The sequence below is a fragment of the Vanacampus margaritifer genome, chromosome 7, assembly GCF_051991255.1.
Source record: "Vanacampus margaritifer isolate UIUO_Vmar chromosome 7, RoL_Vmar_1.0, whole genome shotgun sequence".
Classification (NCBI taxonomy): Eukaryota; Metazoa; Chordata; class Actinopteri; order Syngnathiformes; family Syngnathidae; genus Vanacampus; species Vanacampus margaritifer.
The window spans coordinates 4373383-4399163 of NC_135438.1; the positions used below are offsets into that span (position 1 = coordinate 4373383).

At 38.4% G+C, this 25781-nt stretch overlaps 2 protein-coding genes across 3 annotated transcripts in view; one reads left to right on the top strand and one right to left on the bottom strand.

The window, feature by feature from the left end:
- nr3c2 (nuclear receptor subfamily 3, group C, member 2) overlaps positions 1 to 5670 on the top strand; it is a 77356-nt gene extending 71686 nt beyond the window's left edge. Inside the window, exons 8-9 of the mRNA XM_077570068.1 lie at positions 1396 to 1553; positions 3225 to 5670. Of these exons, the coding sequence (XP_077426194.1) occupies positions 1396 to 1553; positions 3225 to 3380 (314 nt within the window). The 3' untranslated portion in view covers positions 3381 to 5670. The remainder of the gene's footprint in view (positions 1 to 1395; positions 1554 to 3224) is intronic.
- An 8832-nt stretch (positions 5671 to 14502) lies between these two features.
- Positions 14503 to 25781, bottom strand: part of arhgap10 (Rho GTPase activating protein 10) — a 52839-nt gene continuing 41560 nt past the window's right edge. Inside the window, exons 21-23 of one of the 2 annotated variants that reach the window (XM_077570762.1) lie at positions 19274 to 19351; positions 17041 to 17110; positions 14503 to 15492 (exon numbers count right to left, since the gene is read on the bottom strand). In XM_077570762.1, the coding sequence (XP_077426888.1) occupies positions 15490 to 15492; positions 17041 to 17110; positions 19274 to 19351 (151 nt within the window). In that variant the 3' untranslated portion in view covers positions 14503 to 15489. Of the gene's footprint in view, positions 15493 to 17018; positions 17111 to 19273; positions 19352 to 25781 lie in introns of both variants that reach the window. The other variant, XM_077570761.1, reaches the window with a different exon arrangement.

Below are 25781 nucleotides of genomic sequence, written 5' to 3' on the forward strand. Positions count from 1 at the left end.
CTCCAAATAGGCTGCGTTACCTGCAGCAAAAAACATCCCTGGCACCAATTACCACGATATGAGCGTGACCTGGTTCGAGGGAGGGGGGCAGGCGGTGGGGTGGGGGGGCATCCTCTGTACCGCTCCTAAATGCCAGGTCACTTTCTATTCAGGGTAAATGTAGGTCAGCAGGAAGGGAGGGAAAAAAACAACAACAAAAGGTCTGAACACATCTTTCGGGTATTAGCACATTCTCATCATGTCAGCCATGAAAAAGGTCCTGCCCGCCTCACACTCTCCTGCGCCAATCGGTTTTTGGATCTTCTTGGCGAACGGCACGCCTCGAGGTGTTTGCACATCTGAGCGGAAAGAGGCGAAAATGATCAGACGAGTACGCAAGCGCACTTTGGAGTTATTGACCTAGGAGCACGCCTTCTTTAAACAGACGCGATGCTAACCGACAGGAAGTAGCCAACGAGCCGGCTGTTCCGCCGCATCATCATCTAGACTTGTTGCTCTTCAAACCGTCGCAGAATTTCAAGTTGCGCTATGAAATGCCATTTTTTTGGTGATGTCGAAAAGGCAAAGAATTTACGTGATGCTAACGTTCCCGCAGTGCTGGTCTAACGTGATTGGCCGCATGTCTAGCATGACTACTTTTGATCAGGGCTCATTTGGACCAAATCCATAGTAGGTGTTTATGCGCAAAAAAAAAATCGGCAGCTTCCAACCTTGAGACTTGTGCAACCTGTCACGACAAACATGTCCACTAAATTTCGTGTCAAATGGTGAAACTCGTGTTGGGGAACTTTTGAGGCCCCATTTTCATGTAATTTGCCACCAAAAATGGCAGTTTCAAACCAAAATAACCGCTTTCCTGTTTAGTTTTGGGCGCAGATCCTTAAGACTTTTTCCTGTGTCCTGTTATGATTGACACGTCTGCCCAATTTCATGTGAATTGGAGGAACTGGTGCATGGAGGTCCTGTTCTTGTGGCATTTGCCCTCATAATGGAGGCTTCAAATCAAAATGGCAGATTTTCTGTTCAAATCCTTGAGACTTCATCGTGCACCTTGTTATGATACATGTCCACTGAAATTCATGTAAATTGGTAAAAATGGTGTTGGGATAATATTTTTTCCACGCCCCTTTCTTATGGAATTAGCCTCCAAAATGGCCGACTTCCTGTTCACTTTGGACATGAATTCTTGAGACTAGTCCACCCAATTTTGTGTTGAGCTTGTTTTCTTCTCTAATTTTCCAAGTCTGTTTTTCATCAAAAAGATACTTGGCTCGTCAAACAACGCTATCTAAGACTGCGGTTAAAACCATCCTAATTGTCATTGGTCCAACCACCTCCCCCCCCCCGCCCCGCCCCGCCGTCTGATGACTGTGGTGGCATCTGCTCGTTTCGCAGTTCCCAAAGAGGGTCTGAAGAACCAGGCGGCGTTCGAGGAGATGCGAGTTAATTACATCAAGGAGCTCCGGCGCTCGGTGGGGAAGGCCACCAACAACTCGGGCCAGACGTGGCAGCGCTTCTTCCAGCTCACCAAGCTACTGGACGCCATGCATGGTGTAAGTATGAACCGCCGGCACGGCGGCAAGACGGCGCCCTTGCCAGCCGCCGCCTACTCCAGTACCATCCCCTCTTTTGGCGGCGTTGCGCATGCAGGGAGGTGTTCACTGGCAATTTTAGGCTACTGATATATCATTGGAATTTCTTTTTTTCTTTCTGGAATGGCAGCAGAGCGGATTTGGATCATACTTAGCGGTTGGCTGATGCAGTGGCTCCAAATAAGGATTACTGCATCCCAATCTGGCCCCCCGAGGGGTTGCGGTTATTTCGGCCGGCCAGGACAGAAGGCGGATCAATGCCAACTGACAGTTTTCTGGATCAGCAGTGGTCACTGTAGAGCGCCCGCTTGCCAAAATTCACTAACACTAATGATTGGGTTAATGCATCATAGATGCTGAAATCACATCAAGTGCCCCCTTGTGGTGAGTTAAATTGAACTGGAAAGGGGTCAAAGTCCATTCCGCTCCATAAACAAGGGTACAGTAAGAGTCCAATTTGGTTGCGCTACATAAACGTCTCCTGAAGAGATCATTTTTGGACTCCAATGGAGCTTGTTGTGCTTTTTCCAAGACCAAAAAGACGCACATTTGCATATCAGCTTGGTAGTGATCCGATAACAAGAAAATACAACAACGTTATCGCAATATATTTGAAGAAATTTTTTTTTTTTTTTACAAGAATAAAGTTGAAATTTCACAAAAATTAAGTTTTCATTTTGTATACAAGTATCAATGCAATCGAAATTTGATGATAATAAAGTTTTAGATATGACAATAATGATATTAAATGTAATGATAGCTTTAAGTTGAACTACATTAGAAGATGAAAGTAGTAATTTCAAGAAAAAATATTAAAATTTCCAGATTTTTTATTCACACACAAAAAAAAGATTTACATAGAAATAGAAAAAAATCCCATTTGTAATAATAATAACAATATAAAAGTTAATTCACAATGAAAAATAAGGGAATTTTATCTAATTTAATGGGAACACAGTTGCAATCCTAAAAGATTTTGTGCAAAAGAACGTTTTCATGGGTATTTAAAAAAAAAAAGTATTTCACAACAAATGGCCATAAAGCTGTAAGTTTCCAATTTCCAGTTGAAATATGAGAAGTCACAATTTTACAGAAAATACTCACAGCTCTGTCATTTTAAGAGATTACATTCTAAAGTCGGATTTTTCTTTCCTGGCCACATTCAAAAGCGTGTTGCTAGGCAGAATTCATAGGGAGGAATTAAGCGTGCCCCAGTGGCCATTGAAAATATTGGTATTAACCAGTTACGTACTACTTGTTGACAAATTCATTTAATGATTAAAAAAAAAAGAATACATGTCATAATTGAACCAAAAAAAAAAGTCATTAAACAACAAAAAAGGTACAAGTAATTTTGCGATTTTTTTTTTTTTACATTAAAAATGCCATTTTACAGTATAAAATCATTTTACGGAAAAAGTTTTTAGACGAAAAAAAGTATTTAGGTCAACTAGATTGCAGAATAGCTCCATCCCCCTCGCCCCCACCTTTTTCATATTAAAAGTTCATTAGCTGAATCATCTGTAGCCCATTTGCCAAAAAAAAAGAAAAAAAAAAAAAGAGCCTGATTAGAACTCTGAAACTGCTCTGTATTGAATATAAACATTTGTTTATTTATTTTATGTGCGGCAGCTGGTGGCCAACCTGCTGGATTTCTGCTTCTACACCTTCCGCGAGTCGCAGGCCCTGAAGGTGGCGTTCCCCGAGATGCTGGTGGAGATCATCAGCGACCAGATACCAAAGGTGGAGTCGGGCCTTACCCACACCATCTACTTCCACAAGAAGTGACCGGGGCAAACAAACTCAAAACAAAACATTCAAAAAAAAAAAAAAACACTTGGCCGAGAACTCGGAGCGACGGCAATGGGGGAAGAAGCGCCGCGAGCGAGAGAGCTCCCGTAGCGTGACGCCGGAACGCATTGGAGGAAAGCAAAGGACCGGAATATTTGGGTCGGAGTTGGGACTATATCCCTCTGCCATGACCCCCCCCCCCCCCCATAAAAAACCCCTGTGCACCCCCAAAGACACTAACTATCTTTTGAATGGAGATAAAGCCATACATTTCCTAGGATGTGCTAGTGCTACATTCACACTAACACGCCACACTACACCAGATGCACTAAAAATCCTTCAAATAAATATCACTTCAATTAACTGTGGCTTATGCAGTCTCTCGCATACATGAAATCAATATAACGTATGCACGCCAATAGATAGACATTGCTTCGCAGCGTATCTACAGCAGGACTACAGGGCAGACAAAAACAAAAACAAAAAACACGCTTGAATATAAGGCCAAAGGTCTAGTTGAATATATTCCAAGGGCTACATGTATAACGTCTGTACATGCTTCACCATGAGCTCACTTTCAAATTCAATTGGTGTTAGGGAAGTCCAAAATGATTCAAAACCCACTTTTTTTTTATACGTGTTGAATGCGGGATAAAAGACAAGAAAGTGGGAAAATACATACTTTACTTTTATTTATTTATTTTTACATTATTATTTTTTTAATATTGAATAACATGACTAAAGTTGATAAGTAATTTCACTCTTTGACTGCCAAAAACGTTAAATAACGTTTAGTAAAATCCTATGGAGGAGTGCCAAAGACGTTAAAAGACGTTTTTTTTTTTTCAAAACAGAGGCGAAACTAACCATTTCCTATTGTTGATTACTCAAAAACGGAATAAGGTAGAAGCAAACTTTTTTTCTGATGAAAGATGACAGTCCAATCTTTCATTTGGTCGTATGTGTGTTTCCATAGTCCAAACACATAATTTTCTGTGGACCTTGAAAGATCAGTCAAAATGCTTAAAATCGGCTGGCACCCACGGCATCCCTTTTCTGAAAACGTCTGGCAGTCAAAGAGTTCATGAGGAAAAAGCGAAAATGAAGAGTTGCTTTTTGAGTATTTTTCCCTTCTAACTTAAAAAAAAAATTGTAAATGAAAGATAAAAAATATTGAATTTTGAAAATACCGAATTGGAAGACTAAAGTTCAAAAAGTACTATACTTATAAATACTTTGATGAGAAAAAGCTAAATTTGAATGAAATAATATAGGTACCTATGATTCAAAAAAAAAAGGAGGGAGGAAAAAGTTGAGTCACAAAAAAATTATGAGAAATAAACAATTTACAATAAAGAACTTGAAGAATTAAAAAAAAAAGACAGTTTGTATTTATACATAACTATATAATATGACAATAAAGTTGTTTTATAAGAGAAAATAAAACGAAGCAAATTTTTTTTTATTACAAAATTTTAAAGACATTTTTAGTGCGAACGATTTTAAATGCATGAGGAAAAAGAATAAGGAAAAAAATCTGAATATTGCATGGAAAAAAATAATCTTAATTCTGTAGGAAAAAAATATAGGAAAGATTGTAATTTTATAGAAAAAAAATCCAAATTTTACAATAAGACAGTTATAATATTCATATGATAATAAAGTATATAACAAGAGAATAAAGTTGTTTCACAAGAAAGCAATATGGTGAGAATAATGTTTTAATCCTATGTTGACAAATTTAAAATGTAGAATTTATTGAGTAAAGTTTACATGAATTACTTGCAAGGAAAATATTGAAATATGATGAGTGAAGTTGTTGAAAGGGCTTGAAAAAGAAACACCACCCACAAAATTGTCATACAACTAAATCTGTGCTAACTTTAGATTTTAAATACGTTCTCTCACTTTCTTGTCTAATTTCCAGCCTAGCGTCAAATCTTCTGGTAGGGTATGAATTATTTTGGACTCAACGATACATTTTTGCAGTTGCGATGTGCAGTGAAACAATCCAAAGTAATATGCAAAAGGGGGAATGGAGTCACTACGGAGGGTGTACAATCAAGACGGTTATGTTGAGTGATTCCGTTTGTAAGAAAAAAAAAGGAAAATAAAGCAAAAGAAAGAACACATTTAAAAATGCCGCTAAGGGATTGGCCGGCTGGGCAGTCATGTTTGTTTGTGTCCGCTGTCCAGTTCACGTCTGTTTTTACTCACAAGCAAAGCCAGCCCTTTGTGACCCGACTCTTCCCACAAATAATACCATTAATAAAGCATTTTTATAAGAGTTGTCTTTATTTTCATTTTTCAGACAAGCCGCTCCTTTGACATCACGGTGCTTCATTTCTTACCGATGCCAGGCAAAACATTTGTACAGTACAGTGACTTTAAATGAACAATGCAAACACATGCGCATACACTACACATCGCCCTCCAACTAAAAACATGTCCCAATTTTGTGAGTTGTTTATTAAGAGCCCCTCCCCCCCCCAAAAAAAAAAAAACTTGTTTTATAGCTGAGAAAGCCCCCAAAAAGAATGGTAGCAAAAACAACTAGATGCCATTTTGATTTAAAAAAACACAATTACATTTCAGAACAAATATACATTAAAAAAATATTATTTTTTTATTCCCGTCAAGTAATTTCTATTGCTTTAGCCAAAATAAATATATTTTGGGTATTTTTATTTTTAGACAACCCCCACCAAATGATATACATCATTTTTAAATAATATATCATTTTTTTCATCTGAGGCCACCCACCTCTCATTACTTTTTAAAATTACTTTTAGACAAAAAGTAAATAAATAAAACAAAACAAATAAACATATCAATTTGAAAATCATTTTAAATTCAATTAAAAACCACACACAAAAAGAAAACTTGGAATAAATTGGACATTTTGTTACCTAAAAAAATTTTAATTTTTAAAAGAAGAAAAAAGAGCCAAACTCTAAAATAAAATTTATGTTTTTAAATTGGGGGGGGGGGGGGCAGATCTGGAACCCTAGATAAATTAATATTTTTTAATGTATCCAATAATTGTGAAAACCCACAAATATAGTATATATTTTAAAAAAGCTGTTTATTTTACTTTTATCCTTCCCATAAGGAAACAAGTATTAATTCTTTGTGTTTCAGGTTCAAACTCACAAAATTTGGACACAGATGATTTTAGTTGAATTGCAACAACACACACGCACACACATACTGTACAGTTGGTTTAACACGGAGACTTAATCTGCAGTGCTTAATGTACAGCTACTAACTAACTAGCGAGAGCTATTGTAAAGTTTGGAAGGTACGCGTTACGCTATGATTTTGTACACTTGTTGAGTTTACACATATTTCCCAGAAACGGTCATGCTACTGAGGAGTGTTAGCAGCGCAACCCCCACCCCCAGCCCCTCAACCACCAACTACTTTCCCCAATTTGACAGTGTGAAAAGAGTGTGTGTGTGTGTGTGTGTGTGTGTTTGTTGTTGGATTAGCCATATCCTATTTGCTTCATTTTTGTTGAGTTGAGTATGGTTGAGAAGCAGCTAAGCGGGCGTTGTGGTTCCTTTACGTCGGACAATTTCAGTAAAGCGGAGTAAGGAATCGGGACATCACTGGTTTTGGTGGCTGTCGTTTGGAATACAGTGGAACCTCCATCGGAATTTCAATTGGATTTGATCGGGAACAATGTGTATTCTAAATTTACATAGTTCAAAATGATGGAAAATAGTCATAAGTATGAGAAAAAGTTTCCAGGTTAAAGAAAAAGAAAAGGGATTTTTACAACGAGCAAATTGGCAGTCGGAATTTTGCAACAATTAAGTTGAAATACCAGAAGTCATGGTTTAACAATAATAAAAAAAAAAAATCCATGCCAGTGTCACATGGATGTTTCACACATTTACGAAAAAAGGTGAATTCTTTCTTTCCTGGTTACATTAAAAGTCTTGTTGCTAGGCAGGATTCTTACGGCAGAATTATCCATGCACCATCTAAAAGTAGTGCATCCAATTAAAGGAAACCGGAAGACATTTGCAGAGTGAGAATGTCACCGGGTGGCGTTTTATTGTATAAGTACATTCTACCATGTAGTAGGAAATCATATATGTAAATTAATTTCTCACCATCGTAAAAAAAAAATAGCATTTGTGAGAGTTTGCGGTTTTTAAAATGCTAGCATGATTTGAATGTAGCCTCATGTCACTATTTCAAGCATGTAGCATGTTTACGTTACGTAAATTTGCTACTTCAGAGGTTCCACTGTATTTATGAAAAACAAAACAAAATCTTTTTTTGCGAGGGGGACCCTCGAGCGACCCCTCGCTTGCCCCCCACTATTTGTTTGTCCTTTGTAAGGAATCAATGCTAACGTCTAAATAAGGTTGAATGGGAAAGTATTTTTGAGAGAATTATATTTTGCTGGAAAATAATATTTAAGTACTTTTGTCTAAGAAAAAAAAAGCAAACTTCTTTTTTTTGTAAAATGTTGATAAATGCATGCGTTTTGATGACGAAGAGATGTTTACATTGTATTTAAGAGACAAAGGAAAGAATGAAAAAAGGGAAACTTGTGCCTTTTTTTAAAATCGCACCCGATTTACAGTTTAACACTATTGTACATACTACAAAAATAAATCCTTGTTCTGTTGCGTGTAAAACATTTCTACGGAATGACATGTTTACCCCCACTTGTGTTCTTTTCTGAGTTGGAAGGAGACATGAATGTACTATATACATTGCGACAGACTTACTACCTGAATGTGAGACAGAAGACATCTAGAACCTTCTTCTTTTTGTTACTTTTTTTCTTTCATCATTGTTCATGTGATTAAAAAAAAAAAAGAAGTATTTCTTATTTTGTAACAAAATGTGTCAAGTAAAAGATCTTTTTTTTTTTTTTTTGGAGTTGTTGCTGTTGAGATGATTTCCTAATCCAAGGCGCTATTGTTGACCAGCACCACAATAAAAATCAATCAAGTACACCTTGTGCTTGGCTATTTTTATTTTTAACTACACGTTTACACAGTGGACCCTCACATACTCGTTGTTATGCGCCCGTTGATTCACCTATTTACTGATTTTTAAAAGTCATTTGTTGTTTTTAATTATTTTTATTTTTGGGATTTTCGGGGTAGGCATTCCTCATTTGTTGTGGAACTTATTAGTCGATTCATGTCTCAAGTGGCTCCGGGCCCGCTATCGATTGGCCCCGGGGCCCGGGCACCTCCATGAACCCGTTAGGGCTCGTTGGGCTGAGTCCGGGGATGTGTTTATTTCCCCGGTAGGACTTAGGGTTCTGGAGATATTGGGGGCGGAAATCCCCCAAATCTACCCGAGATCGATGGTTCGTACGGCGGGTAACAATTTGACATTTTGCGGCCTTCTATCTCTAGAGGTGTAGGTTGTGGAGCGACGGGCCATACACCGCTGGTCAGATATCGTCGTATGGTCCTGGTGAGACGTAGAGTTCGGGGGATACAGAAGCTCAAAGACCTCCAGGACACCAAGGATTTTTAAAAAGTTACCCCGCTTGCGATGGTTCCCATCCTGGGTAAAAAAATTATATTTGCCGGCCCTCTATCTCTGGAGCGTCTCATTTTTTTTCATGAATGTATGTTTTTTTATTTATTTTTTATTAGTGCATTAATAGTGGCAAATTTATATATATATTTTTTTAAATCACAAAAACATTTTTTTTGTGTGTTTCAAAATGAAACATTGATTTCCTTTCAAGGCTATTAAAAAAACACACAAAATGTTGGTTGAATTTTTTATTCATTTAAAGTAATTATTATTAGAGCTTTTGTCACTGTCCAACAAAAATCTGGTACGTCAAATTTTTCTTGCGCTCAACAACTATGGCCATGCGATTGCATAAGTATGCACACCTCTTGTTAGTGGTGATGCGGCTTTGTTCAGAATCAACAAGTCACATTCAATCTCATATTAAATGGGAATCAGCACACACCTGCCAATATTTAAAGTGACCAATTAGCCCTGAATAAAGGTCAGCTGTTCAAAAAGGCTTTAAAAATGCAGAAAAATACTTTTTGTAAATTGAAAATTTGATGTCCTCACAATGTATTATTTCATTGCATTTAATTCTTTTTTTTGGGTGGGGTCACGTGACATGTATTGCTAGGCCAAATTGAACTCAATTCAGCTGTGGCTGAATTTAAAACAGCTGCATTGGCGTGGCACGCTGGACAACTCAGGAAGCCAACAATACAAAAGGTAGAACGGAGAGAGAGAAATCAGTTCACCTCACAATCTGCAAACGCATCTCTTTGCCAGACTGTACTGCTTTATTTTTCTATTTTCCCACCCTCCTCCCCATTCAAATCCGCAAGCCCTCTTCCAAATCTCCCCCAGATTTTCAATCGCTTTCACTTGTAGCGTTGCCAGATAAACAGAATCTATTGGATCAGGCCGATTTCCCGGCTGCGCCCGCGCACATGGCGGCAAGCGTCTTTGGCCCATTTTCCCAGCCCCTCCTCCTCCACCTCCCTTCATTTTCTCCAGTCTTCCCAATAAAACACTCATTTGCATTTGGATGTTTGTGGCTAGTTAGTTTGCAGTGGGGCGAAGTACAAATACTTTAACTCGAACTCAGACTCGCAGCCAAAATCTGTGTTTGCGAGTAACGAATGAAACTGAACCGGATATTTGTACTTTTCCTGAAAAATGTTTCATAGTCCAACAAATGAAAAATCCCATTTATTTGGTCAAAACGCGCTGTCCAAGGCATTTTACAAAGCCGCATTCATTCACTCATTTAAAGAATGATCTATTTATAGAACCTGAGTGTACACTGGTGTGTTGACGTTGACGTAATTAACCTACATAAATCTTTTACTTCAACTTCCAGTTCAATCAGTGTAACTCCCTCTCAGGCAAGACCAACTCAATAGCTTTCTTTGACGGGTTTAATTAAGGCTTCAAATTCTCCATCGGACCGTGAAAACTGTACAAAAATAAGACAATTTACGAAACTAATTATAAAGAACAAAAATACATGGCTACACAATAGCTAATAAATTCACAGTGAGAAAAATTAATAAAAATACCTCATTTCCTGCTGCCACAAAAGAGGGAATGAAAGCGTCTTGAGTTCTTGGAAGTCCTTTTGTGTCCTTGATAAAATAACTAACATAAATAGATTGAATTGACCGCGAGGTCAAGCCAGCGGCGTCGTACTTTTTCTCCTTGAGTGAATCGGAAGTACAAACCCGGAAATGAAAGTGTGCGCTCTGAAATAACGCGAGCCCTTGTATGCATGCAAAAATAAAAACAAAAATGACATCTTCAATTATTAACTCATTCACTGCCATTGACGACTATAGACGTAAAAAAATAATGTATTAGTTAAACATTTTTTTTCTATTTCATTTCATTTTTTATGAAAACCCAGAATTTTTTTAGTGTACATTTATAACAGATATAAAATTATCATGCGATTAATTATGCCTAAACACCCCTTATTTTTTAATATATTTTAAAATTAGGCCCGTCAGGTGATAACATTTTTTAATTGTAATTAATCACATGACTTCACTAGTTAACTAACGATTAATCACAAATTTTATATCTGTTCTAAATTTACTATGAAAATGTTTTCTAGGTTTTCATACTCTTGTTGGCGAAAGTGATTTTTATTTTTTTTTTAACTAATAGAAATAGTTTAAATTAATTTTGGACATCTAAAGCCGTCAATGGCAGTAAATGAGTTAATATCAAATACAAACATGAATTTACGTAAATGACGTAACGTTATTGTAAACACCAGAATGAATAATAATTCAAGCAAACTTACAATCAGTGTGTCCACTTTTGTCATTTCTTAAAATGTTAAATTTGTAAACCTGAATCGGGAACGTTGAGGTAAACCGTGGTGCCAAGCCGAGCTGAGTCATGGAGTGGGGAAAATGAATGGGAAAAAGGCGGGGGGGGATGAGGTGGTGGTGAAGGATGAAGGACACTGCATCAGAGCGTGGCTGGAACACCGCCAGGAAGCGTTGAGGAAGGAGAAACCAACATGTCCGGTTTTAAGCTACTGTACATCCATTTACTCTTTGTTTTGTAAATGATTAGCTCAAACAGGGGGGGATCAGTTATCTAAAATTGTTGGATTTGTAGCTCAGCTATTTCAATTATAATGCTCATTATCCCAGATCAAGATCATTTGTACTTGGTTAAATTAAGCAAAGTAGTGGCGAGTGGCTTTTAAGTTTATTTTTGTTGCTTTTTCCTATTTTAGATACAGATGTTTTTAACACTAAAAAAAGTTATCAAAGAATACATTACATCACTTATCCAATATTGTTAAATACAAAGTAATGTAGAATGTTAGTTTTTATCTGCAAATTAGTTTTTACACTTAACATTGAACAAATCTGTTTACTTGTTTATTGTAGCTGAAAATCCCTGGTTATTAAATTTTTGCTAGTTTATTTGAAAGAGTAACTTTACGGTGTTGAATTTTCAAATTTCAACTTGCATTTGTCATAGTGTTATAAATTAACAGCTGAAATGAGCTCGTTCACAATCATTAGTAATTTAGTATGTGCTTTATTTAAGCAAAGTAACGGCGGTGCACTTCTGTCTAACTGGTGTTTACTTTTTGCACTCGCTATGATACACTTTCCACTTAAATTGTAGATTAACAACTAAAACCATAGCAACCATCATCCAAGATTGTTGGCAGTTGGTTCACGAAAACCAAAATAGCGGCGTGTGGTTTATAAGATATAACCATCACAAGGATGAAATAATATTGTGACCTAGCCAGCGCAAAAATCTATGACGAGCATCCAAAGTAGGAGCGTAGATGATTCAGAGAGTGTTGGAGAGGACGAAGAAGGTGGAGGAAGAGGCGGAGGCGCAGACTTGACAGTCTGGCTGGTGTCGCTGCTATGATTCAGCACTATTTCCAAGGGGGGGGAGGAAGAGGGGAAAGGATGAAGGGCCCTGAGGGTGGATGGTGGCAGTGATGGAGGGGGAAAAATGTCACCCATCTCATTAGTGCAAGCTTGCTTTGTTATGTAATCATTGTGTGTGTGCGAATAGCTACAGTACATACAGTGTAAACACACTTGAGTGGATAAAATTGTTCCAGTGCCAAAACACAGCTCAGTGAGTACCTAAGGCCTGCTACTCACAAGGGAAGACATTAAGATATATATTTTTTTAATGTTACTACATAAAATTTAAAAAATAGCCACTGATTAGTTTTGATCGTATATCAAATGTGGTGTGCTCAGAATCTTAACGTGTTTGTTTTTATTTCCACCCGCTTCCTTGTTCTTCAGTCAGGTCGCTTTTTGATTGGCTACATTCATTTTGACACAATTCACGGAGTCATGATTTGGGAATGTTTGGCTTTCCTCACCCACGATTTTTTTGGGGGGCGGAAATATTGAAAACGTTTCATATTTAAAATTACTGTTATGGTCACCTCATTAGGGGAAGTAGATTTGCTTTCTGCATAACAGTTGTTGCTATCATAACGTGTGAAATGGAGGGGGGGAAAAGCGGACAAATAACGCTTATCAAGGCAACATTTACAGATTAACACCCAAATAACCTTGCCTTCATCTCTCACAAAGACACGCGCGCGCACACACGCACACGCATGCACGAACGAACGAACGCGCGCTGTAATTATGACCTAATTACGCTAAGACGATGATGAAGTACCGTATCAAACGCAAAACGAACTTTTATCCCAGTCGCTCGTTTATACATTTGTATTTTTAATATGGTGTTCAAATAGTACATCGGTGCGTGATATGTAAGAAAGGTGGAATTCTGACTCACGTTAGCATGTAGCGGGTTAGCAACTAGCTCCTCCGTTGCAGGACGTCGCAGCACGCTGGCAGTTCAAACTTTTTTCCTTTTCTTCAGTGAGTAAATTCCAAACGTCCTATTTCCCCTCCTACATTCAAATTGGCCGCGTAGTGTGTGGAGGACTCAACTCTCGACATGTCACTTCCGCAATGCCACTCTCACTCTAGGGCCAGACACTTCCGCCAACTTCTCCTAATATGGCCTGCTGCTTCTCCACGGAGAAAGTACACACAGCATGACATTTAAGACCTCACCCAGATATTAAAATAAAATACTTTTTCAAGGATTTTTTGAAGGTTGTATTTTAAAATGAATCAATTCAATGCGCGAAAGCAATGGCAGTTTAGTGACGGGATCATAAACAACAAACGTGAAGTCCCCTTGGGAACTTGTTTATGGGGTGCACCCTTGTCTCATTTTCAAAATGACGGAAATCCGTCCCCAATACGGAGAATTTTAACCCCTGCTACATTCTAAGGCTAATTGTTGCAAATCGGAAACAGATATATATATTTTTTTAATGATCAAAGAAGAGACTCTAATCTTTCTTTTAGTAGGTTCCATGTTTTTATAGCAATAGAACACAATATTCTGTGGGCCTTGAAAATCAATCAAAATCCAGTAAAACAGCCGGGAGCGAAGGGGGTTGCTTCAGTGAAAATGGCTGGGAGTGAATGAATTAATGGCTTATCTGATCTTATTATAAAATATAAAATTATGCGGTGTTTGCCACCCTTAATCATCATAATAGATTACCTATTTTATAAAAACACAAATAATGACATAATTAAATTGAATTTAACAGTTCATGTCACACTGGATCAATCAAATGATACTCCTGGTGTGCCAGCCTTCAATCATATTGCATTAGGGCATGTCCCAACTTATCTCTGATATCATCAGTACGGCACTAATATCAGTTGTTCTACGCGGAGGATAAAGAGTATATGGCTGTGAGTTGTGTAATATTGTCTGATTAAATGTTGTTGTGAAATTATTTGTTCAAGCTGTTGCTTAAATGGTTAAAGCACCACAACATAGAAGTTGCTAAATAGCCTTCGCATTATGCCGGCGGAGTGAAAGGCTAAGCTGCGTTTTTACATAAACAAGGTGCAATTTCTTCCCCACTTCAACTCAAGAGTGGAATACAACAGCGTCACTACTGCTTTGCTAAGCAAAAAAAAAAAAAGAGGAATATTTAATGATGCATTTGTTGAAGAACGTAATGGCAAAATTGACCTGGAAACAAGCATTTTAGTACAAATCCTTTTAAAAGTTATCAATTTGAACATTTATTTCACTGCAAGAATACATGTTTTATTGAACATTGGTTGGGAGGATGTCCCCAAAAGGTGTATAAAAATGAATCCAAAGCCCCTTTACAAACAACAACACCACCACAAATCAACATTTGAAATTATTGCAACCGCCGGTGACATAAACCGAAGTGACGTGCTTCCTTAAACCTTTAAACTTTGTGACACAACCCCAACATTCATCATCACGATACCATATGCACAAAAATTGAATTAAAATACTGCACTTTATGAACTTATTTATCATAAAATCATGTTGTTTGGTGTTGAATTAAAATCATATTAAATCAAGACATTGTTATCCTGGAGTGTCTGCCTGGAATAGGCAACCGAGCTTAAAAAAAAATATGCTAAAAAACACCAACCCCCCCCCCCAAAAAAAATAAAAATAAAAATAATAAAACACTTGGTTCCAATAAAAATAATAATCTCAGAAAGTTACCACCTCATGCTGACAGTCTCGTCCGGCATAAAAAAAAAAGCATTTTTCGGAGAGGGGGTGTGATGTTTGGGTGTCTTCTGAAAGGAAAGCCAACAAGTGCACCGATTGCATAAAAGTCCTTTTTGGAAGCCCAAAAATCCATGTGCGCCTCATTTGGAAGGTGAGGAATATGCAAGCTGTTGATTTATGGCCATACACACATACCCGTTTACATTCAGGGCTCGGCAAGGCACGTCGGAGGACCAAAACGCTTCTGTGTGAGGAGGAGGGGGGGGGGGGGATCTCATGGATACCATGTATAAGTGGGCGGAAGAGCAAAAACGGTCCATGGCTTGAGAGAACACAACAGGTGCGAATAAGGCGAATAATAATAATAATAATAATAATAATAATTCCATCATTGTGTCCCGTTTTGGAGGCTACAGCATCTCCACATAGTTCTCAGGGATGAGGCCCCGCTTGCCCTCCAGTTCCCCCTCCAGCCAGCCCGGCTCTCTGGACTGGGTCACTGCAGGAGGAGGGGACATGGCGGATGTGGTGGGCGAAGGTGTTCCGGGAGAGTCAGGGTGAGATAAGAAGAGAGCACAAGGAACCACGTGAGTGTGCGGTGTCAAGAAAGGCACCTCCAAATATAATGCATTATTATTATTATTATTAACTGCACAGTACGGCTATGATTAGTTTTTTGGATCTCACCAAGAATTTCACCTGTAACTGATCTATTTAAGGACACTTATTTAAAGGCCTCACCTCCAATAAATATGACCACTTACAACCAATATTTTAAGAAACTTTTAAGAAAAAAATGGAGGCCTTATGTGGTCTACTAAATACGACTGTGATCTTTATTTTAAGGCATTTTGCGATAATTTTGATGGATAAATATTTAAGAAGGCCATTTAAAGGCTCGTCAATTTAAGACCTCGCGTCCAATAAATATGTACAACAGGAGTAGGTCATTTGGGCTCCGTATTGTTAAAACATTTTGTTGGCTGTATTATTGCTGAATCAAAAGAGGGTATCTGCAGGAAACTAAATTAAAATTTTAAAGTACACTATTAAAAGTTATAAGACCTTGCTTCCAATAAATACCACCATTAGAAGTCGGGGATGTAGCTCACTATTATCAAACGATTACATCTTTCTGTTAGATTAATCACATTTTAAAATTACGATTAATCACGATTAATCACTTCATTAAAAAGGCTTTTCTATCCACATTTTTTTGCCAGGCAAGTTTAAAGCGCACCTGTAATGTTATGAAGTCGTCTGCCACATTTCTCAGCCCCCTCTTTAATTATTTGCATATTTTAGAATGAAAAAAAAAAACCACAATAGTTTGACATGAACAAATATTCTAAATATCATACGCCAACATTTATTAATTTTTTTACTTTAATGCATGTAAGTTATTGTTTATTGCTCAAACACAACCTGTACTACCTTTAACATAACCATCCACTGTCAAGCTAAAGGATAATCTGTGGTCAAAATTAACAATACATAATACATAATTAATGCAATAACTTTTTGTGATTAATTAGTTAATGCTTTAACTTTGAAATATCTGCCGGTTTAAGGAAGTCAAATTCTTTTTAAGGCCAGTTTAATAAAAATTTAAGACCTCACATTTACTAAATATGATTACTAGAAATCCACTATCCAGCGTGGATCGATGTTTTCTTTCTTTTTTATCTCTACGTGGCGTGAGCAATATGGGTTCAGCATATTCAGACTTTTTCTAAACTATATATATATATATATATATATATATAGCTATCATAGTGATTGGAAAGTCACTATTATGACTTTAGCAGGACTACGACTACTCATTTCCTGTGTGAGTGATTAAGGCTCTGTTGGTCCTCTGAGGAGGAAATCGGAGTCTCCCATCCACCACCACTCCCTTCCCTCCCTCCCTCCCTCCCTCCGTTTTATCTCTCTGTTCGATGGAAGATCAGATTGGGAGTTGGTTTTTTCCTCCCAATCCAATATGCCGGCCGGGGTGCGCCGCTATTGCGCGATAACACTTACCGGCGTTGAAAATTGCACCGACCTGGAAGGAGAGCTCCGAGTCGTGCTCGGCCTCGCACGGGTACACCGCCTTGGCTTTCCTGCCCACGACACTGAAAAATGGAGGCAATCAGTGAGCAGGCTGGTATTTTTAGGTTGGGGGATTACCGAGAGGTTCGATCTAGACCCGAGACCTAATACGTGATACTGTCTGCGCACGAGAACGAAGGGATGAGCATTTGGTTACATTTCCTTGATTGGTGACTGAATAAGTGTTTCGTAAGGAGTGTCATAACTGTACGGCAAAAACACACATCAAAATTAAAGATCTTGCCACAAAGTGTAAAATCTGGGTTGGCAAATTGTCATGGACATCAAAAAGGTTTGTACACATAAACAAATCATGTAAACAATGACATTTGAATTACAGATGCGCTGATTATTAAAAGGATGTGAATTTAAATGTTCCTTTCATGCAAAAGTCATTGATTAATCGACAAAATAATGGACAGATTAATCGATTATAAAAATAAGCGATAGTTGCAGCCCTAATCTGAATTGCATAACAGTTTCATTAACTGCATTCCCTTTTTAGGAAAGTGCGTTATCCATAGCTGGAAAAACATGTCATATCGAAAATATGCGATATAGTTGTTGAATATCGCAATATCGATATTATTGCGATATTTAACATGAACTGAAAGAAATAACATTTTTATTATCAAATGAAAGATTTATTTTTTTTTCAAGAGGCAAAATAAACAAGCTCAATGTGTTCTTAGTTAATTAATTGTAATTGTCACTCTGTTCTCATTGTAAAATGAACAATACTGAGCTCTCCAAAAAAATAAAAAATAAAATAATTAATTGTAATTAATTATCTAGATGATATCCAAATACTGGATGGTGATGCACACTGAACTGATAAAATTCAGGTAAAAGCAAAAAATTCCATGTGAAAATTATTGCATGTCTTTGTGATATGCATATTGCACGGGCCAATATCACAATATCGATATTTTTCAATGTAATGCCCAGACCTCGTTTTGCTGTATTTTTCTGATACAACTGTCACATTTGAAATGATCGGCATTTTGTCCTGAGGAACCTCTCTCACCTATCCTTGCTGAAAAAACTCACCTATTCTTGTTTTTTGTGCTCCTTCTGAAAGGCTCTAAGATGCCACAAGATGCCGCCAAAGCCTTGTCTAGTAGGAAAGTAGTACATTGGTGTAAAAAAAGTAGGCTGAAATACATCTCAATGACTGGCAGATAAGCTTTGGATGTTAAATCTGTCTCTCTCTCTCTCTCTCTCTCCATCTGTCATATTTTTAAGGCTAATGTTGTGAGATGAGTTTGACATATTTAAGTGTTCAGCAATCGCAGTCAGTGGTAAATTTGTTGTGTGCACTATAAATATAGGCAATTATAAATATTTTAGAGGGGCGGCAATTTACCACATTTTTTTCACTATTACATCTTGGCTATATCTGATTTTAATCCACATGTGGTCCAGGCTTGGTTTTATATATTTAAGATTCCTCATGATGCATTTATTTTTTATTTTTTTTACTCTTTAAGATTCTGTTGACGTGGTTTCCGAAAACGATTGTAACTGCATCATTTCAACCCTGAAACGCATTCCAATCAAACCCCTTGAGTCGAAATAATTAAAAAAGGGAGTCGAGAATTCAGAATTTTGGCAGAGATAGAGGAAAGCTTTTCTTTCTTGGGAAAGATTTAAGAAAGAAATACAAATTGGCTGTTTTGCCTGCCCTCGCAAAGTGTTATCTCCAAGCCAGCAGCATTGCCAGGTAGATGCCGCGCGCTTCCAACACACGGCACGGTCGATAAATATTTCATATTCTTTTCTTGCAGAGCCGCAACAACAACGCGCAGTGAAGGAGGATAAAAAAAAAAAAAACTGGAAAGCAACAGGCTCGCGGTCAGAGAGTTTGCAGGTTAACATTTTCGATAAACATTTTCTACATTTGTGTACATAACATTAATGGACTGGCAAGAGAAAAGGGGCCTGAGCGGTTTCCAATTTCCTGCGTCGCATCTAAAAGCAGTCAAATGAGCTCCCAATTTCAACGCAGTTAACTCGCAATGACGAAACAGTTTTCGGGTGCCTCGCATTTGACCAAAAAGGGATTGAGTCAGGTTGATGCTTGTCTGCATTCATCTTGCATGCAAATAGTGGTAAACTTAAGGATCGGATTAATGAGTTAGCGCGGAAGGAGAGACGGGTATTTTCCAAGCTTTTTTTTTTTTTACCTCTCAAGTGGCTTTTCTTTGTCAGCTGTGCATACATCCTGGCCTTCTCCCAACCACGAGGCTGCTGCCGTGGTCGCTCTGCAGAATGAAATATGACATCACCAAAATACATACAAGTATTATATCAAACGGAAAACCCATTCTTATATATATATATATATATATATATATATATATATATATATAAAGAAGACATAAGAGCCACCACTAACTGGTTAAATCATTAACTCATTTGCTCCCAAAAAGTTCAATTTTAAATATTACCATGCTCCCAAAGACATATTTATACGTTTTTTTATGCTAGAGGCTAGAACATACAAAAGGCTTTGATGCAGCCTATGAACTGAAGATAATGCTTGACGCAATGGTAATTGTTACAAAAACAGCCAGCAGGTGGCAGCAGAGTATAAGAGATCAACCAGGGCCATGTTGCAAAAAGCTCCTTTCCCCACTGCTTTAAACAGATTTGTGAATAATGATGAAACTTAGCTATATTCTAATGTAATTGTTACAAAAACAGCCAGCAGGTGGCAGCAGAGTATAAGAGATCAACCAGGGCCATGTTGCAAAAAGCTCCTTTCCCCACTGCTTTAAACAGATTTGTGAATAATGATGAAACTTAGCTATATTCTAATGCTAATTGCTGCAAAACGGAAACAGAAATACTTATTTTCCTGATTAAAGAAGAGACTCTAATCTTTCTTTTGTAAGGTTCCATGTTTTTATAGCAAAATAACACAATATTCTGTGGGCCTTGCCAAATCAGTCAAAATCCAGTAAAACAGCCGGGAGCAAAGGAGGTTGCTTCAGTAAAAATGGCTGGGAGTGAATGAGTTAGGCATCGGTAGCAATTGCAAAGAATGGCGTATGCCCCGTTGTTATGGCAACGAGCATGAACCTTTCACAGTGCTTCATGGAGGCAAAGAAAAGTGAACTATGTGCAAGCGTGTTGTAGGTTCAAACAGCATGTAGGCTGACAACGACCGGACGACTTGGACTCCATCGATTCGACTCCAACCACTTCCTTGCAATCAATGACCACATGTTGGCATGTGGTGCTGTACTCAAGTCTCACATCAGCCTTAGGTTTGTGGCATTGGGAACGCTTTAATGAACAAAAGTGGGGGAAGAAAATCGTGTCATTCAAATATTTTCTGTTTCTTTCTGGATCTGTTACTTTTGAGTTTTTTTTAACGTTTTTTAGTTGAGGTTGACGAACACTTGATGTAGCAAAGTCGCCCCAGAACAGGTAGCTGTGGACCAAGACTTCCCGGTGTTATATTAAACAGTGGGTTCTCGTTTTACGGCAAGTTTGGCTCCTAACCAAAATTCGTCTGCAAGACGTATATTTACGGAATATTATTTAAAAAATAAGCTAATTTATGCAGTACGGTAAAAGGCTCCATTTTACGACTTATGCCTGTTTCCATCTGTTCTTCTTTTGCGAATATTGAGAGGGGACTCCACAGCTGTAGGTGGCGCTATACACCATATGATGTTATCCACCAGTAATTTAAAAGAAGACCAGGAAGCGACTGCGCCGTGCGATGACGTTGTAGGGAGTCTGCTTTTGTAATTCTTGATCAACCGTAGCTTTTCTTTGCTGTCTTCCATCTAAAATAGCATTATTATTCGCTTCTTTAATTAATTCCAAAAATATTTCTGTTTCGGCGTCCCGCCAAACATACCTTACTTTATCGTCCGACATTGCTTTGGGACTACAAACGTACGTGTAACGTAATATCCGGTCAAAACATGCGACGTGTATCCGGTCTCGCCAGCAGTTATTCGCAAAACGTGTTTCCATAGCCAAAATTTACATTTTTTTTCCCGATACACTACAAAATCACCACCTCCAAGCATAAAAACTTTTCTGCGAATTGTTTTTATTTTTTTTATTTCTAGCGTGTCCATTCAGTTTAATTTTCGCATTTCTTGAAAATGTAAATAAAAATGGTCGGATGGAAACACAACTATTGTCATCATACTGCACAACTGGTTCATCATTCTAACTCTTTATTCCAGTTTTACATTTTCACTGGTAAGTAGGGCTGGGCGATATGGCCCAAAAAAATTTAATCTTTATTTTTTTTCCCGGTCATTAAGGACGATTATAATCCAATAAACCCAACAAATGTTTATTTAAAGGTTTAATTTATTCAAAAATAATTCCTGTTAAAAATGTTTAGACAACAATAATGTATAGATATTCAAAATCAGTTTTAACATAAACCTGTGTTTAAAGAACGTGGGAGGCCAAGTGGCATTCTTTATTTATGCACAATAAAAAAAACGTTATGATATAATAATATATAATATATATATATAATAATAATAATATTAAATTATGAGGAAAACAATTGAATTTTACAACAACAAATGTGTAATTTTTCCAAATGAAGGCCAAATTTCCTAACCAATCAAATGTAAACAGCCCAAGACAAAGACTTCTATATCAATCTGCTTTATTTATTCATTTATTTTTACAATAAGTACAATTATTCAATGATCTGTGCTATCCCTCTTGGCATGTGAAACAATATAGCCGTCAACTGAAAAATCTTTTACTATGCGACTCAACAGAAAATCATGAATGTGTCTGATGTCATCTTGTTAAGACTCACTTTGTCTTCTTCTATGCTTTGCGTCTCATTCACAAAAAGTCAACTACTACTTTTCAAGATGCTAAATCCGTTAGTAACCGTGGTTACAATTAGAAACGCTAACACTAACCGTCCGAAATCATATCACGGTTTATCGGCAAACCGCTTCATCCCTAATCCAGAGCATCAGCGCCTGCAGCTGTGCTTTACATCACCCGCTGTCAGAACTGCCGATTCCTTGGGCGTAAACGTACGGGACCCGGCGGGGGGTCCAGGTAAATGCCGAGGTGGAGGCAAGGAGAGCGGGAGTAGAAGCCAGGCGTCCCTCTGCGTTCCATGCCTGCCCCAGGGCCAGTGCTAATACATCACATAATGGGCAAATTGCTGCCTAGCTGCCGCTCCCATAGAGACGCTAATCAAGGGAATTAGAGGGAATGGCTGGGGAGGGGGCTGGAGGTCGAGAGGATACGAGGTTACCTTGTAGGCGGTGGAGGAGAGACACGGCCCTAAGGTGTTGGGATATTCTGCAAGGCTCTCTCCTTTCGCTTTCCCCAACCTGTTCGTACCCAGCGGCGGCCGCTCTGTTGGGACCCCGCTTGAGGGTGATTTATAGCTCTGCGGCGGCACCACAACGCCATGGGGTGGGGGACGGAGTGCCGTCGTGCAGCAAATCCACTCATTAACCCGGACTCTGCCGCAACCGCTGTTTGCCAGGGCCACAATTGAGGAGGTGAGGTGAGGGTGTGGGGGGGGGGGTGTCACCAACATTCATCTACGCGATGTGGGGCGATTAAAACCAGTGAAATAAAATGGACGTTTACGCTAACAGCTAGCGGATACGTAGCTGCCCTAGAAACGCGCGTTAAATGCGGCGGAGGTAAACCGGATTCATCAGGAAAAAAAAAAATTGCTGTCACAATTATGGCTAAGCCAAAGCGAGGGAAATCGCTCATTGCCTCTGCTCTGGTGGCAAAAAATAGAAACAAGCTTTTTCAGTGGCTCATCTGTTGTTTTCCTCCATCAGCGAGCGAGCTAAGCTTCTTCAGTAAATATGATTAAAGGCAGTAAATGGGGACTTTGCAATATGGGCGATGTGGGGAATATTTTCAAATCTATACAGGTAAGACATGGTCGATGGTAAGGAGGACATGATACAATATTAAATATGCGCATTCATCCACTATTCGAGGAGGATATGGACAGAGCTCAGTCGTGAATCGCAGAAAAATGTGCATCATTGATGCCCCTTCCAAAAAATGTTGCAACTTTCTATATTAACTCATTCACTGCCATTGACGGCTATGGACGTCATATTTAGTGGGTTAGCAGTGAATGAGTTTAAACTAGGGCTGGGGGAAAAAACAGCAATTGTATCGACCAATCCACAACCTAACAGGAGGGTGAAAATGTTATTTAGTTTGAAATTAGTATATTGTGTTATATGCCGAGGCTAAAATGAGATCCTTCCCAATATATTAAGATGCTAGTTTGGCAATCTCGATGTGCCAAAAGATTTGTTGATTTGGACAAACTGTTACAGCCCTACTGCTCCAATATCTGCGGTAGGTCTGAATGGCTAGTGCATTTTTTTTTTTAAGATCTTATGGGTCATGCATGGTACAGTCCCGCAATTGCCAGATTAACAGTGGCCGAGAAATTCATCAGCAGACGTAGACTGCTGCTTCTCGTTAAGTAGAAAGGAAATCTGCCCCGCAGCAGCCGCGGCTTTTTCATCCCGGCACGGAGCTCCAAGTAACAGGATGAGGAGGGTGATCAAGTGTCATTCCGCTAACAGCAAGGGAAAAAGAAAGAAAGAAAAAAAAAAGGCTAGCGATTGGATTTCTAGCAGAAAGGGGGCTAAAATCGAGAAGCTGAGCTCATCGTGGCGAGCGTGATGCGTTTGGGTGGGCAGGGAATATGAGTTGCGAGCCACCGTATTATGATTCGCACCAGTCTGCCCGCCACTGGCATGTGAATGGACGACTGGTGTTAAAAGTAGAAGAGGAGGAAGAATAAGACTAATACTGCTACTGAAAAATACTGCTAGCGAAACGGCTAAGCGGTTTCATTGTGATCTTGCTAAGGAAACTAATCCCTTCCAATTGGAAAAAAAAATGGTGGCGTGCTAACAATGAACCTCAATGGATGCAGCGGGCCAGCCAATATAAGAAAAAAACAAAAAAACATCTTTAATCAGTGCCATAGTGGGAAAATTCACAAGATCTGATTGTTTTTTCCCACGACTCAGATGACAGTTGAGGGTGAATAATCTAGGAGACAATGTTGTCTAAAAAATAAATAAGTCAATACATGGTCGTGAATCAGGCCGCACCTGTACACAAGCATGCAGATTCTACTGCAGCAGAAAATTATCTCCCTTTCCAGAGTCACCTTCAAGTAGATAAGACATTCATGAGGGCAAAGGAACAGATTCCAGCTCTTTTTTTTTTGGATCAGGCTAAAGCCGAAGCTCCAGGTTCCAGCACCTCGGGCGCTGCACCACACTAAAAGATCCTCGCCATCTTGCCCGTGCTTCAATTTATGAGCGAACAAAACCGGGGTGACACCCAGTGACATATGGCGGAAGTCTTCATAGAGGGACAGGGGCTGTGGCTACGAGGGGGTAAACAAGATGAATATCTGGCCAATGTCAATACGATTTACACGGCCAACGCGCGGCCACCTGTCCGCCGAGCAAATAAGAGAGAAGATTTATGATCTCCTCCCGGCTTGCTCGCCCGATTCCGTCCTTCCAACAGGGATGTGATTTGACCAAAGTGAAATTATCTGAAAATTTAGCCGGGGGTCCGCTGGCACCCGGAGCTCATGGGTTTTCCGTGTTTTTAAGTACTTTCAATGCACTCCCATGACAAAGAAATAGACAAAACAACAGCATAAATTTTCAATGTATATTGAACTATCCCATATAAAATGGCAGTTTTAGTCAACTCAAAATCAGTCACATTCAAAAACATTGGACTGCCTTTGCTTTTAAAAACTATCACTGAGAATATCATCATATCTAACTAATGTGATTACTAAGTTAACACATAAATAATGTTGAAGAGTTCAAATTTCATGAACAAATAATTGTATCATGACCAAATGAAAAGTAACTCATATTCGAGCATACCACAAATGTCTTTGTTATAGCAGAAGATGTTATCTGTCGGAGTCATGTGCATACACAATGAACTACAAAAAAAATAAAAATAAATAAATAAATAAAAAAAATCTGATTTTTTTTTTTTGGGGGGGGGGGGGGGAGATAAAAAAAAGCGGAATTCCGCGAATTAGCGGAAAAATCACATCCCTGTTCCAACACCACATCACGTATGTTGGAGACCACGGGGCCAAGAAACAAAACGGGCACAGACGGCCAAACTTTGGTCAAATTTCTTTGACGACTTTTAACCCTATAAAGCCATTTGGATCATATTTGAGGTATTTAATCTCAACGGGACAAACCTGGTTAAACCCGGTTACTAATAAGCCATGGCTTCTAACCGTCAGCCCTTTTTTTGGATGTGCAAATGATGTGATCGATGTAACCAGGAAAAATTTAAATAAATAAAGAAAGGCAAAAAAAGACATTATGATCCCTCTATTGCATGAGTATAATTTTTTTTTGGACGTATATGAACTGACACATGTATTGCACGTATAATCCATTAGATCAACCAATTGAGAAAGAAAATGTTCTTTCTGATTTTTGGAAATACTATGTTTGATATGTCTGTTTTTTATTATATTTTTGAGAGTTATAGATGTACGACTTTAAAGCATTGTGACCGCATGTATCAAGACACAAATCAAAAGTCATAATGTGGAAATTGACCCCCCCCCCAAAAAAAAAAAAATTGTTCAAAAGAACCAATAAAGACTCTATTTACAAAGAATCAGAA